General features: G+C 39.0%; 1 protein-coding gene across 4 annotated transcripts; it reads right to left on the reverse strand.

Annotated features, from left to right (window-relative positions):
• Positions 1 to 543: 543 nt before the first annotated feature.
• Positions 544 to 14,450, reverse strand: LOC140989731 (DNA mismatch repair protein MSH3). 4 transcript variants are annotated; one of them, XM_073459091.1, is made up of 14 exons: positions 13,844 to 14,450; positions 13,371 to 13,753; positions 11,692 to 11,886; positions 11,352 to 11,516; positions 11,168 to 11,266; positions 10,829 to 11,059; positions 10,086 to 10,340; positions 9,853 to 9,984; positions 9,233 to 9,493; positions 9,078 to 9,149; positions 8,689 to 8,838; positions 6,709 to 7,200; positions 827 to 1,120; positions 544 to 718 (listed from the first exon to the last, which is right to left on the reverse strand). In XM_073459091.1, exons 1-14 carry the CDS (start codon positions 14,376 to 14,378, stop codon positions 677 to 679), a joined length of 3,306 nt encoding a protein of 1,101 aa, XP_073315192.1. In that variant the 5' UTR covers positions 14,379 to 14,450; the 3' UTR covers positions 544 to 676. The 4 variants fall into 4 exon arrangements, with proteins under 4 accessions (XP_073315192.1, XP_073315191.1, XP_073315193.1 ...); XM_073459090.1 differs by having other exon boundaries at positions 13,371 to 14,450; XM_073459092.1 differs by lacking the exon at positions 9,233 to 9,493 and having other exon boundaries at positions 13,371 to 14,450.
• Positions 14,451 to 14,872: the final 422 nt, after the last annotated feature.

Below are 14,872 nucleotides of genomic sequence, written 5' to 3' on the forward strand. Positions count from 1 at the left end.
GACGACACTCCAATCAAAGAGATAAACTATTCAATTTATTATACAAAAGCACGACACATCATATAAAAAAACATCATCTGAAATATGGTATATAGACTAAAAATCTTAGTTTCATATCTTTAGGCTATATGCCTTTAAGAACATGTTTGATAGGTCAAACAATGTTATATACCATAATTATGAAGATTTAAAATATTTTTGAAAATTTTAAATAATTAGAGAACTCAAACAAGCATTTGAAGAAATTATCANTCAATTACCAATCTAAGCCCCCAAAGCCAAAACTATATGCAGATCTCTACTTCAAAGGCCACACATGTATAGTCACAACTGATGCAAACCCAAGTATCAGGACTGCCACCAAGACCAGTAACCTGCTCAGAAAGAAGTAACCGATACAGAGACTTGGACTGGAAGATAAAATGGAGGAAACTAAGATGGCAGAATCTTCCTGTTCGATCACCACAACCCAATTTATTGATGCTAACTTTCAAAACTGTAATCTAGACACGAAGGATTAGAAAAGAAAAAAAAATATGGAGTAAACAAAATATTAATGAATTCTCGGAAATACGTCACAAGAAGAGGAGAGATCCATACAATGTAAGTTTCTCAACTATGACATTGCATTTCCTCAGAAAATATATATACAGCATGGTATACGCCTGCTTGCCCCTCATTTTTCTTCGCACTCATTTACATGGCAGAGTACAGACATCTGTGGGAAGATTCGAAAAAAGATAAAGAAGCATCAAGTGTTGGCTGATTATTTTATCCCATTTGTTTTAACTAGCAATTAGGACAAAGAAAACAATTGAAGATTTACCAAATCCTTCGCAAGGCCTTGAGCATGCTTCAGAAGACCGAATTTCGTAGCAGTATCTTCTTCTTTGAAGAGGGTAATCCTTAGTTTAAATAACATGTCTCGGCAAGCATTCTCGATTTCTAGCAAGTTCATAATTTTTGTTGTCGGCAAATCATCACCCGTACACTCCATTTTATCACTGGGCAGCAACGTTCTCGAACAACTCGTTAACAACTTGTTATTCTCTCTTCTGCAAATTTCCTGTTTCAATCTTGCGGCCATAAAAGTGGCTCGTCTAATACACGAGGAAGGTAACTGCAATCAGCGGAAAAGGGCAAAATAAGAAAATCAAGGGAAGATGAAACTCTACATTCAAGATTTAAAATCAAATATTATATTTAATCTTAATAAAAATAAGATATCTAGGATATGTTATTATTGTGATTTAACCATAATAAAAATATTCTATTATATATCTCATATTCTATTTTCATCTACACTAAAATTATGATTTAACAGAAACTAAAAGTGGTTACTAATTGATACCACATGAATGGGTCAATCAAAATCAGGCCAAAACCAGACTTTGGACCTCCGGCCCAATCCTAACCAAGGTAGGTGGACCCATGATGGATCCCAGATACAACTATAAATACCAGGTTTAAGAATCTAATTATTCATTCACTAACAGTCTCATTTGTGATTTCAGGCCTAGAGTAAATTCGAGGTCAGCATTCGGACTAGTATCACCTACTGGACCGAACCTTATATTTCTAGTGAGTATCACTTGGCACCGTCTGTGGGAATCTTGAGCTGAGACGTAGATAAGGTAAGCCGGAAAGGGAGCAGAAGAACTAACTCAGTATCGTTAAGTCCTCAGACGAGACCCGAACAACCTCGTCCTGAAACGGGACCTGAGCAACCTCGTCCCAATGAGAATGTGGGGAACTTGACCCTGGAACAATTAGGCCAATTCATTACCAGGACAGTAGACGAAGCCATGAAGAAGAACCAATAATCCATGTTTCCGAAGAACAAGCTCTTCGCCGGGAACCAGAGGAGAATGCTGAGGGCCATTAGAGCAGGGTTGAAGATACGCAACCCCTCCCAGCAACCCCTCCCAAGTAGGGAGAATCCTGAAATTGAGATGTGGAAGAAGATAAGAATGTTGAGGCAGTAGTTGGGAAACAGAGCACCAGCACCCAAGGGAGAAAGTCTTTTTCCCCCGCCATTTTGGAAGAAGGGTTTCCCCCAAGTTTTCGACAATCAAGCGTGGGACAGTACGACGGACGTACTGACCCAGAAGAACACTTGAGGAGATTTGAGAATGCGGATCTGTTGCATCAGTATTTGGACGGGGTTAGGTGCAGGGTGTTTCTGGGCACTTTGGTAAGATCACCCCAGCAGTGGTTTATACGCTGCAGCCCAACTCCATACGGTCTTTTGAAGATTTTTCCAGAGCTTTCTGGCATCGATTTGCTAGCAATAAGAGGTACCAGAAGAGTTACCTAAACCTGTTTATGATGAAGCAAAAAGACACAGAGACTTTGCGAGAGTTTATCCAGCGTTTCAACAGTGCAGCGTTGGAGATACCAGCAACTACCCCTGACATCATGATCAGTGCCTTTACCCAAAGATTGAGAGGAGGAGAATTTTTCAAATCACTAGTCAAGAAACCTCCATTGAGCTATGATGATCTTTTAGCTTGGTCAGAAAGGTACGTGAATCCGGAGGATGCACAACGGCACAAGAGGATGGAGCAGCGACCTGGGTGAAGTAGGGTTGAGGGAGCGAAGGGAGGAGGGAGGAGGGAGGAGGAGAAGTGCGGATGAGAGAGAAGAGGATAAAGCTAGAGGTAAAAGACACTCCAACATATAATTGAATCTTGGGATGGCCAGCCCTAAAGATCATCAGAAACTTAAGTTTCCCGTGGGAAAAGGAGTTGGAGTCTTGTGCGGGGACCAAAAAGTCGCACGTCGGTGTTATGAAGGAATAGAAAAAGAACAGGGAAAAAGAGCGCGTGTAGAAGTCAACAAGATTAGGAAGGAAAGAAGCGGGTTACCCATATTGAAGAAGGTGGTTCAGGGGATAGCGGACGAAGAATATGAAATTGTAGAGTTGGGGTCCGAGAAAAAGACACTCAAGATAGCCCTTGACCTTCAGCTATTGGAAGAGAAAAGCGAGGCTGCGAGCATTCGCATGGAAACTTATAAAAATCGTATAGCTCAGTCTTACAATCGTAGAGTCATTCAGAGAAGCTTCTAAGTGGGTGATTTGGTCCTGGGGAAGGTATAAAAGGAGCAGCGAGGAAAGTTGGACCGAAAGTGGGAGGGTCTTTTCAGAGTGATCGAGAAGCTTAATTCAGGAGCCTATTATTTGGAAAATGCGCAGGTCAAGGCTTTAATTAGGCCCTGGAATGCTTATCACCTTACAAAATATAACTCTTGATTTTATCGTTGATGTATTTTGTTTTTGAATTTATCATATGTAATCAGTTGAAATTCAATAAAACCAAGTTTTTCTATTCAATACATGGATGTTGTTGTATTATAAGGATGGCATGAATTAAATTTTACATACTTGGACTGATCCTAGTAGAGGAGCAAAGGTGAAGAGATTGAAAATTAAATTTTACTTACTGAGGCTTAGCCTATTAGAGGAGAAGAGGTGGGGAGACCAAAAATTAATGTTTACCTACTTGGGCTGCATATAGTAGAGGAGAAGAGTTGGGGAAATTGAAAATTAAATTTTACCTACTTGGGCTATGCTCAGTAGAGGAGAAGAGTTGGAGAGATTAAAAATTAAATTTTACCTACTGAGGCTGAGCCTAAGAGAGGAGAAGAGGTGGGGAGACTGAAAATTAAGTTTTACCTACTTAGGCTAAGTCTAGTAAAGGAGAAGAGGTGAGGAAATTGAAAATTAAATTTTATCTCCTAACGCTGAGCCTAGTAGAGGAGAAGAGGTGTGGAGACAAAAATTAAATTTTACCTACTGAGGCTGAGCCTAGTAGAAGAGAAGAGGTGGGGAAACTGAAAATTAAATTTTACCTACTTGGATTGAACCTAGTAGAGGAGAAGAAGTGGGGAGATTGAAAATTAAATTTTACCTACTGAGGCTGAGCCTGGTAGAGGATAAGAGGTGGGAAGACTGAAAATTAAATTTTACATACTTAAGCTGAGCCTAGTAGAAGAGAAGTGATGAGGAGAGTGAAAATTAAATTTTAACTACTGAGGCTAAGTCTAGTAGAGGAGAAGAGGTGAGAAGACTGAAAAATAAATTTTACCTATTTGGGCTATACCTAGTAGAAGAGAAGAGTTAGGGAGATTGAAAATTAAATTTTATATACTCAGACTGAGACTAATAGAGGAGAACATGTGGGGAGAATGAAATTTTATTTTTACCTACTTGGGCTATGCCTAGTAGAGGAGAATGAGTTGGAGAAACTGAAAATAAATTTTACCTACATGGGCTGAGCCTAGTAGAGGAGAAGAGGTGGAGAAATTGAAAATTAAATTTTACCTACTAAGGCTGAGCCTAGTAGAAGAGAAGAGGTAGGAAGACTGAAAATTAAGATTGAGCCTAGGTAGAGGAGCTTGAAGTGAGGAGGGTGAGTGTTAATAATTTTACTACTAAGGCTGAAGCCTAGTTGTGAGGCCCGAGGCCTAAAGAAGCAGGGGTGATCGCTGGTGCCATAAGGTTGAACGAACAATGAGCGGCTCATGTCAGGCTTCTAGACGAAAGGAACATGAATGAACCGATCTTACACCGGAAAGAGAGGGATTCGAAAAATATTCAAGTATGAGACTGTGCAGTTGAGGAGTGTTTAAGAGATTTAATATGTACTACTCATATAAAAAAATGTTCATCTTCTTTTTGGTAGCTCATCACATAAGAACTTCAAGTTTAAACGTGCTTGACTTGGGACAATTTTAGGATGGGTGTCCCTCTGGGAAATTTCATAGGGTGCATGTGACTGATAACATAAGCACGCTGGAAATACTTGTCTTGGTACAGTGGGGACAGTCGTCGAATCCGGGACGTTACACTAGTAGAGGAGGTTGAAGTAGTGAGAGTGAAAAACTCGTAGTATGGAGTATGATGGTTTATAATTTTCCTAATAAGGCTGAGCCTAGTAGATGAGCTTGAAGTGGTGATGGTGAAAGTTGGAGCCTAGTAGATGAGCTTGAGGTGGTGAGGGTGAAAAACTTGAAGAATGGAGAGTGAGGGTTCATAGGGTTCATGATTTTCCTACTAAGGTTGGAGCGATGGGCGAGGAGGTGGTGAGGGTAAAGATTGGAGCCTATTAGATAAGTTTGAGGTGGTAAAGATGAAGTTTGGACCCTATGTAGAGGAGCTTGAAATGAGGAGAGTGAGGTGCTTGAAGTATATAGGGCAAGTGAAGTAGTCGTTTCTCATACGTAAAGCCTAGTAGAGAACCTTGAAGACGAGGGCGAGATGGGGGAGGCGAGGCGAGGCGAGGACGAAGGGCTGGTAAAGGCTAGGCGAGGGCGAGGGTGAGGGAGAGGCTGTGGGCGAGGGGCGGGGAGGAGAGGTTGTGGGGCTCTGGGGCGAGGCAGCGAGGGAGAAGGCGAGGTGCTGAGAGAGGGCGAGGAGGCGAGGCTGTGGGGTGCTGGAGCGAGGGGCGAGGCTGCGACGATGGGCGAGGCTGCGACGATGGGCGAGGGCTAGGGGAGGCTAAGGCAAGGGTGTTAGGTCGAGGGCGAGGTTGTGAGTGGAGGCGAGGCAGGAGACGCGTGGTCTCGGACGAGAGTGGAGTGAAGGCGACGGCGAGGTGCTGATTGGAGGGAGGAGAAGCAGAAGGGCGAGGCGAGATGTGAGGCTGTGGGTGAGGCGGGTGAGCGAGAGTACGAGACGGGAGGGCGAGACGGGAGAGAGGAGAGGCGTGCAGGGGGCGAGGGAGAAGCTGCGAGGTTGGATGAGTCAATATGTCGAACAAGTGGGGGGCAGGCGTGGGCGAGGCGAGGCGAGGCGAGGGGTGAGGTGAGGCTGCAAGGGCGTGGGTGGGAGGCTGCGAAGGCGTGGATGAGGGGCTGGCGAGGGCAAGCGCGTTAGGGGTACTTGATGGACGTCGTGTCTAGGGATATAGGAAGGTAATTCAACTCATAACATTTTTTCTTCCCAAAGTATTTGGAGACTAATGGACAGCAGAGGAAGAATGCACGGCTCACTTATGGTAAGCAAGGTCAGCGCAATTAATCGAACTTCGAACTTGGAAGGGGGAGACTGGTGATACCTCATGAATGGACCCATCAAGATCGGGCCCAAACCAGACTTTGGACCCCCGGCCCATTCCTAACCAAGGTAGGTGGCCCATGATGAATCTCAGATACTCTCCTATAAATACCAGGTTTGAGAGTTTAATTATTCATTCATTATATAGATTCTTAGCAGCGTCCATAGCTGATTTCTCATTCTATTCTCAATACCTGACTTGAGCGTCGGAGGGGCTACGCCGGAACACCCTCCCAACCTTTTTCTAACGGTCTCTTTTGTGATTTCAAACCTAGAGTAAATTCGAAGTCTGCATTCAAGCTAGTATCACCTACTGGAACCGACTCCTATATTTCTAGTGGGTATCACTAATAGCCCCCAACACTCAGCTTTAGATTTATCCACCGTGGACAAATCATGTGAATCTATATTGTATCGTATTTACTCTACTATAGTTTTATTATCAAAAAATTCATTATTCACAAAAAAATGTGAGAGGAAAGCAAAATAAACAAAAGCTTGGGTCACAAAATGCAAGAACCTCACAGACAGAAATGTGGTGACAAAAAAAAAAAGAACACAAAAACAATAAATTAAATTTTCAAATAATGAAGAATCGTGTCTATTTGAAACAATGAGTTCCACGAGAAGGAAAAATTTGGGTAGCTTACTTGTGCAAGCTGAGCAACCTTAAACCCAAAACTTCTTTCAGAAACCCCTGGCACAAGTTTGTATAGATAAGTTACATCATCGTGATTCGCATCATCAACTACATGGTCCAAATTGGCGTCCAAGTCAGACTCTTTCATTGGTGTTAGATACGAAACATAATATGCTCCCACAGAGCCCGGAAATTCTTTTCTTATATCGATTATTTTAGGATAATGGGTGACAAAAAGTAGCATGCATCTTTTATGCTCTAAAAGATGACGCAATGTAGCATAAGCAATGGACACACCATCATGTGTGCTTGTGCCTCTACCAAGTTCATCAATTATAACCAATGAGCGGGATGTGCAATGCCGAAGAATGTGAGATGCTTCACTCAGTTCTTCTAAGAACGTGCTTTTTCCTAGTTGCAAGCTATCAGAAGCTCCCATTCGAGTGTAAATTCCATCCAACACGTGCAATTTTGCTGATGATGCTGGTACAAAGGAACCAACCTAGGAATAGATACACACATTTCAGTGAAGTTCTACCAAGGAAATTTTATCTCTCAGCAACGTTTCAAAAAGAGATTTCTCCACTAAAAGAGAGAAATGAATGTAAAAGTAAGAAATGACAAACAAATTAAACTAAAGGTTATGTTTTGAAGAGCTCCAAAGGAGTCGGGGAGTGTTGGTAAACTCTAAAAAAAGTTATTCTCCCATTTTCCTTGACAAAAAATAACATTTTCTCAGAGTTTGCAAACACTCCTGTAGTCAACTCTACAAACAATTGAAATTTAAAAAAGCAATAAATTAATCATATATGAGCACTAAGCTCTGGATCAAAGAATAAAAAGATCCAGGACCAAATTTCCGTGTGCAGGTACTCGTTTGTGTCAGGATTTTTGAAGTGAAACACAAAATACTGCCAACCCTCAGTTCATGGAAATATTTAAAGCTTCGAAACATTCCCATAATCCAATACAACATTTTAGATTGGCAAAAAGTAATTGCATAACAAAAATTACATTCTAAAAGATTTCATTGCATCCGTCGTGAACATTTGTCGACCAGGATTCTAGAACCTGCCACAACATTTGAGGCCCCTGGGATGTAAAAAAATTTGGAAGGGAAGGGCAAATGATAGGGTATTAAAACAGAGTCTAAGAGCAGACACATGGTCTGAGATTTAAATTTCTTTTTTAAAAGAAAAGCCACACCAACGGGAGTGAAGAGTTTGGCATGGACCTTATGAGTGAAAACATAAAAGAGATGACAAAATATATGAGATAATGGGATTATTGAAAAACCTATCAACATAAGACAGAGAATAATCGGAGAACATATGGAGTCCTAACAAAGGAATACTGACATGCATGAGACCAAGGTACAGTTGAACGGAAATGGAAAGATATAGCAAAGTATGTGCAGAGATGGAGTTAGAGTCAACTTAAAACATAGAAGTATGTTCAGTCGAACTGAATGGGAAATATATTGTCAATTTTTTGAAGTTGTGACGAAACGTCGAGACAAACTTAAAACAGTTACTTAGTAAACAGTGATTGTTAATCTATCATTTCTTACTCTAATTTTTATATTACTAATTCGATTAGAATGATTAAATTATTTTTTGCAAACTTCATTGTTTATAAAACATGTTATGCCGAAGCTTTGAAACTTTAGTGTTGTACTTAATCGCTCCTATTTTTAGATTATTAATTTTCAAATCATAATTACTAATTTTTTATTTTTAAAAACAATAAATTATGATTGTTTTTTACAATCATTTTTTGAAAATGTTTGCAAACATAATAATTGTTATTATTTTGTGCGTCCAAGACTCCAAGTCAATTTTTATATTTGTCTTTATATTCTTTTAATAATTAATTATTTAAAAAATAATAATTTTGCCACCCACCCACCCGAAATTTGATTTTTCTGCCTCGATTTGAGAGGATTCCTGTGATAATATTTCAAAATGTATGCGCAACAAGTTATACTTACCTGAGCCATCAGGGCTATAAGAGCAACTTGGCGGATGTAACAACTCTTTCCACCCATGTTAGGTCCAGTAACAATCTGACAGTACTGTCCATCTGCATGCAAATTTGTATCATTTGGAACAAAATAATCCTGTAGCATATTCTCCATAACCTTAAAAAAAAAAAAATCATGAGCAGCATGCATTAGGATTATATGGGTTACAATTATGAAAAAGGAGCCAGTAAGATGCATACAGGAGAAGACAACATAAGTGTAAAAGTTCTAGCTTCAACGAAAATAAAGTTTTTTATGCAACAGTGCTTGGAAGCATAATCATGAACATTCATCTTAAAGAGTTAATACATACATAAAAATATTAATGTTCATACAAGTAAATTTAGACTACATACTGGATGTCGACCAGAAGAGATTTGCATCTGAACAGGCTCATCATCATCTACAAAAATAGGGCGTACGTAATTCTGCAAAACAAAACCACACATTAGCATTATGATATTATTGTTGGATGGTGAACAGTACTTAAACTGCAATTCAACTATAAAACCTTAGTCCTTGAAAGCACAGCGAGCGAATATAGGCAATCCAAGGCAGCTAGTGCTTGAACAGCAGCTTGAAACTCAGAATAGCATCCGTGAAATGCTTTTAGAAAACTATCCCAAGTGGCTCGGCATACAACAGAGAGCTCCTCATTCGCTAGAGATAATTTGTCTAAAGCATTCACTACTTCTGGTGGATGATACCGTATTGTTTTCTTAGTACTGTTTACTTTGATCCAGTCAGAAGGCACCTTGGCATCTGAAGGCACCTGCATGCAAAGAATATGCCTGGAGGAAATTTTTAACTAGAATGTCAGCTAAAAAAATTGGTCTATCTGAAAATAGAAGAAAGGGTCACTTTTGATAAAATTCTCATGGACTCGATATTTTAAGGTACAGCACTCACACTTAATCATCTATTCGATACAAGTGGTTAAGAAAAGTCAAGAAACGAAGAAGTTTTCAAATAAGCAACAAAAACATCTTGCCTGTGTTTATCTGAGATAGTCAAAACATGACTTTGAATTACTGATCAAACAAGAAACTATGATCCAAATAAAGTTAAATCATATGAGATAAATAAATTTATGACAGGATGCAATACAAATATCAAATATGGTCAACTTACCTCTATCAAATGGGTGATTCCAGAAACACTTGAGAATTCAAGATTGCTCATCCGTAGCTGTTTGCGATACTGGTGCTTCAATTCATCTAGCTTCTCATTTGCCAACTGAATGTTAGTGGTTGCGGCACTGACCTTAGAAAGAAATTAAAGGGTCTAGCATATTTAGCAGTAATTAATGAAGACAATTTAAAAATTCAAAGGAATTAGGACATGGATGAACTCTTCAATTGAACCTCTGGGAATTTCCCATCAGTAATGATAAAGAGATTATGAAGATCCCGTTGATCAGTAGCTTCTTTGTTGAGAGTTGACAAAAGCTTTTCCGCTGTCCTGATTACACTTGAAGATGAAGCTGTTGATATCAACTTTCTTAACAGAACAGACTTCACAGTTCTCACTTCTACATTTTTTATTTCATCCTCTTCTTCGACATGGAGTTGCAGAAGAAGTTTTCCAGCAGCTACAATAGCTTGAATAACTGTTATAAACTGTAAAATGACCAAAAAGGACATTTGTAATGGATCAATATATAGAGAGATGATGGCAGCAAAAGAAAAACAATACTATGTTATATCCTCGTTAATTGCATATGATATACATTCAGGCTGGAAACTGAGGCAACTCAATGAAGAGTGGTTTACTTCAGCAAGTGATTTTTCCAAATATAGAATGTCAACTATAAGTTTTTATCATCACATTTGGAACGATAAAGATCCAGCAATATTTTATCAAAAATCAACAAGTAGCCATAGGGAAAAAAACAAGGAGGTGACAATTAGCGAAGGGCAGTAAAATATATGAATTCCTACCAGCTGATGCCACTAAGACAATATAAATGGACAAATGGGGTGGGTGGAGGCAAAATAGCCAAGGCCGTTAAACATTTACAGATCAATCAAGCTGTCAAAGGAAACTCCAACACGAAGAAAATGTAAATGGATTATAACAATTTAAATTTTGGGTATCAACATTGTACCTCGGATGGGGTAGCGGTTCTATGAAAAATCCTGGTAATCCCACGCTGAATATCAGGGGACCTTCCCAAACCAATTAATGCTGATGATATTATATGATGAAGCTCAAGTTTCAACATAGCAGTGCCCGAATATTCAGAATTAAAATCCATAATACCCATGGATTCCAAAATTTCAGAAACAGCATCTAAGCGAGCATAAATCATATTTCTATGGCATAGAGGATGAGTCACCTGTAGGAAATAGAAAAATATCATGTTTAATATTATATTAGACGTACGGCAAGAAGGAGATGGAATATAAGCCAGAGACCGTATATCAGGGTCAGAGACATTCCATACCCAGTGTCTGAATAGCCTTGAACCAAACATGGTCAGAGTATGATTCATACATTGCAATAAGGAGCCACACTCCGAACCATCAGAATTATTCTTCAGAACCTACACACGAGTGTCATTTGTGGATGGCATTCTTCCATTCAATGTGTTGTTAGATAACATGGTCAAAAAGCAGAAAACTAATCACCTCTAGTTGTTGCAGTGCATTGGCGGAGAGTATGATTTCCCTACTGCAAGAGAAAGGTCGGAACGAATCTTGCAAACACAAAATCCTTTCTAAACCAAATTGTTTCAAATGCTGAATGGTTAAAGCTAATGCTTGAACAGCCAAGTCAGGCATAGCCATAATTCCCTTCAAAGTGATCAATTCAGAGAATGGCAAAAGAAGAATGTATCAGCCATTTTATCACAGACTGCTTAGATAAGTGAACAAACCAAATTACAAGATTTTCCAGGTTCAAAATAATTACAAGATTTTCCAGGTTCAAAATAAATAATTATTTCTAAGGAAATACAAGTGATTTCACCTCAATTGCAAAGGCGCTATTCCCTTGGGGTTCTGCCTCTACAATGCTCTCTTGAAAATTACTTAGCAAGATATTCTCAATAAAGTCTTCATGTAGTGACATAACTTCAGCTAAAGCACCACCTTCATGAAGGTAATTGTTTGACACACGGTCAACGCGAACATTTGAGGCAGGTCCAGCAAATGCTAATAGTAACTACAAGGGCAAAAACCGTTTTCAGCAAACAAATTGAATGATGCCAATAAAAATCAAACACACAAAAAATTTATGTAGAGAAATACAATCAACAACAATAAGCCAATGAACAAAGCGAGTGAATAGAGAACCTAAAGACCACCAGATACAATTACATCACATCAAGGTTGACACAAAGTTCAAGACATTTCATCTTTTTTAACAGATCTCCTGGAAGGTTCACCAAGAAAACACAAACCATATCATGGTACATATACAAATACTCTTTTTTATGACAAAACATACAGAAACATCGAGCTTATTTGCGGATGGAAGGGCTTCAGAATTTGACATAAATCTCAACTACTTTCAAAGCAAACTACACGCGCATTATTTAATAATCACCAGGGGAAGAAGGCATCCCAAGAATCCAGCAAAAGGATGACGATGGATCTTTCCAAGACATATTACAGAGGTTGAGGTCAATCAAGACTTTCTAGGCATAGATAATTGTGTATTTGCATTATCAGAGAAGCTAATAGCTGATAGTGTTTTTCTCAAGTATTGCTCAAATAAATCTTTGACAACAAAATGGCAGGAAGTGGACGGGATTAAAAAAACATATATTAAGTGCTTCTGCGTCAATTGTCTCAAATTTTTTTCTGCATGCATAAGTTGAGAACTTTAATGTCCATGATACTGCAGTGGACACATCAATTCTACTTTTCTAATATTTTTTGTTTTTGATTTCACAACCATGATGAAATGTCTTACCTACTCTACTTTCATGGATGAAATGAAATGAAGTGAAGAGTGAAACTGCAGGCTACAATCAAATAATCAGTCAATCAAATTCCAATTACATTTACTTCATCGGTAATAATTGTGCAATTTTCAAAACCGGTAAAATGCATCCATTCTTACAACATAGAGTAAACAACCTGGAGAATCAAGAAGATTAAAACATTAAAAATTGCTATCACTTTCTAGGATAACACTACAGAGATGGTTCCACCAAATTGGCATTAATAAGTAACTTGATTAACTACTAAATTCTCCATTTCCTTGAAAAGATAAATATAGAGACACAATTATGCTATGGGTATAGACTTTCAAAAAAACTTCACACCATTGCCTCAACAACTTTTTCTGACTAAACATGTTCCCACTTTTATCTTCATTATTTGAAAACAAAAAAACTTTTGCTTTTCTATAATATTTATATTATTTATAATTTAATATATTTTTTACATTAAAAAATTTTTGTTTTAATCAATTAAATATCTTATCTTCAAGCAATTACAAAAATAAGGCATGCTTAATTATTGAAAAGCAAGCAATTACACTAATCAATCCGCAAATTTCACAGAGCATTTTCTACAACAATATATCAGAGTCACGACAATGATTTGTTGTGCCACTCAGGCAAGAAAAGAAACTCAATTTGCACATTACATGAGATAATCATTTTAATCATAATAAACAAAATTTCCTCTTAAAACAACCTTCTCTGTCTGTTTAGACAGTGGCATCCCCAGAAGTAATTCAGCAGGAGACAAGTTTAAAACCATAGCCTCCAAGCCATCCCTCATAAAGTTGTCATCAAACTCTCCATAAACAACATCTCCAGTAGAAATTTCCACCCCCACAGCCCCAATTCTCAAGTCCACGCCACCCCCCACATTTCCAACTTCCTTCTCCACAACACAGAGTAAATAGCTAGCGCAAGGCCCACATCCTTCCCCGGCGCCACCCATATCCTCGGCAGCCTCTATGGTAGCCTTGGTGTATAATGACGATAATCCACGGCAAAAAGGTCCCGAACTATTGAGCCCGTGCGCTTTAATGGACGCAGTCTCAGTTTGTTTCACTACACCCACTTTATATCCTGCACTTACAAGCCTCCTCAAATGAAAATTTAATCTAAAAGTGGGCACACTTGCAGTTAAAAAATTATGATCCATATGTGCATATATACCCAGCACTCTTGCAGCACTTTCGGCATCCTCACCGAAAAATCTGTACTTATAGCCAACCTCAATCATCAAGAGAACATCAGGATACCTTCTCTTCAGTTCAACCACTTGTGTTTCCAAAGGCGTGTAGTTAAGTTTTGAAGATTGTGCATTGTTAGCTCTCGACGGTTCGAGGTGGTCTCCAGAAGGCTCTAGAAGCTTGCGGAGGAATTTCTGGTGGAGGGTCGGGTCTGGCAGAGGTAAGAAGGGGCGGCCTTCATCGGGTTTGGGGTGAGTGAGCTTGGGGATTTTGGAGTGGGAAGGGGTGAGCTGGGCGGTCCTGAGGCGTTTGGCGGGTGAAAATGAGACAGAGGCAGTGATTTTGGGTGGAGGTGAGGCGGCGGAGGAAGAAGTGGCTGTGTAGGATTTGGGTTTCGGTGCGAAGAAACGGGAAATCACTTGCTGCTTCTGCTTTCCCATAACAGCGGCGGCGGCGGCGGCGAAGCGGCGGTTCTGTACACGGAATATAGCGTTCCGTTGTGCCTCCGCGCCTATCATGTAAACATAAAATATGATGGAGAACTCTGTTTTGGGCCGCTCCTCGGCGTTGGGTTATATTTCGGCTTGTCTTACAAATCTTCAATACAAAGGCGTTTTCGCATTTTCTGTTTAGTCTTAAATATTTAAATTTTTTGGTCTATTTGGTCATTTTATCAATTTCATGGTTAAAAATAATGACGTTAGACATGTCATGTGACGAGAAAATACTCAATTCAGTCTCATATGCTTGGCACATTTCCTTGTTTGGTCCCAAAAATTTTGGTATCCCCAACTTAGTCCTAAACGTTTTATAAATTTTGATTGAATTAATCATCTCTTTTTTTGGAAACGTGCTGTTATTTGGTTAGATTTTGTGTTCTTGTTCATTGATTATGTTTTTTTTTTACCTTGACATTGAGTTTTCTTTTTTAGAATTAGGGTTTCAATTATGTCAAGTAGGGTCTTTTTTATAATTTCAATTTTTATGAAACAATTAAGCAGTAAATTAAATT

Source organism: Primulina huaijiensis, chromosome 12 (assembly GCF_012295235.1).
Source record: "Primulina huaijiensis isolate GDHJ02 chromosome 12, ASM1229523v2, whole genome shotgun sequence".
In the NCBI taxonomy this organism is placed as follows: domain Eukaryota; kingdom Viridiplantae; phylum Streptophyta; class Magnoliopsida; order Lamiales; family Gesneriaceae; genus Primulina; species Primulina huaijiensis.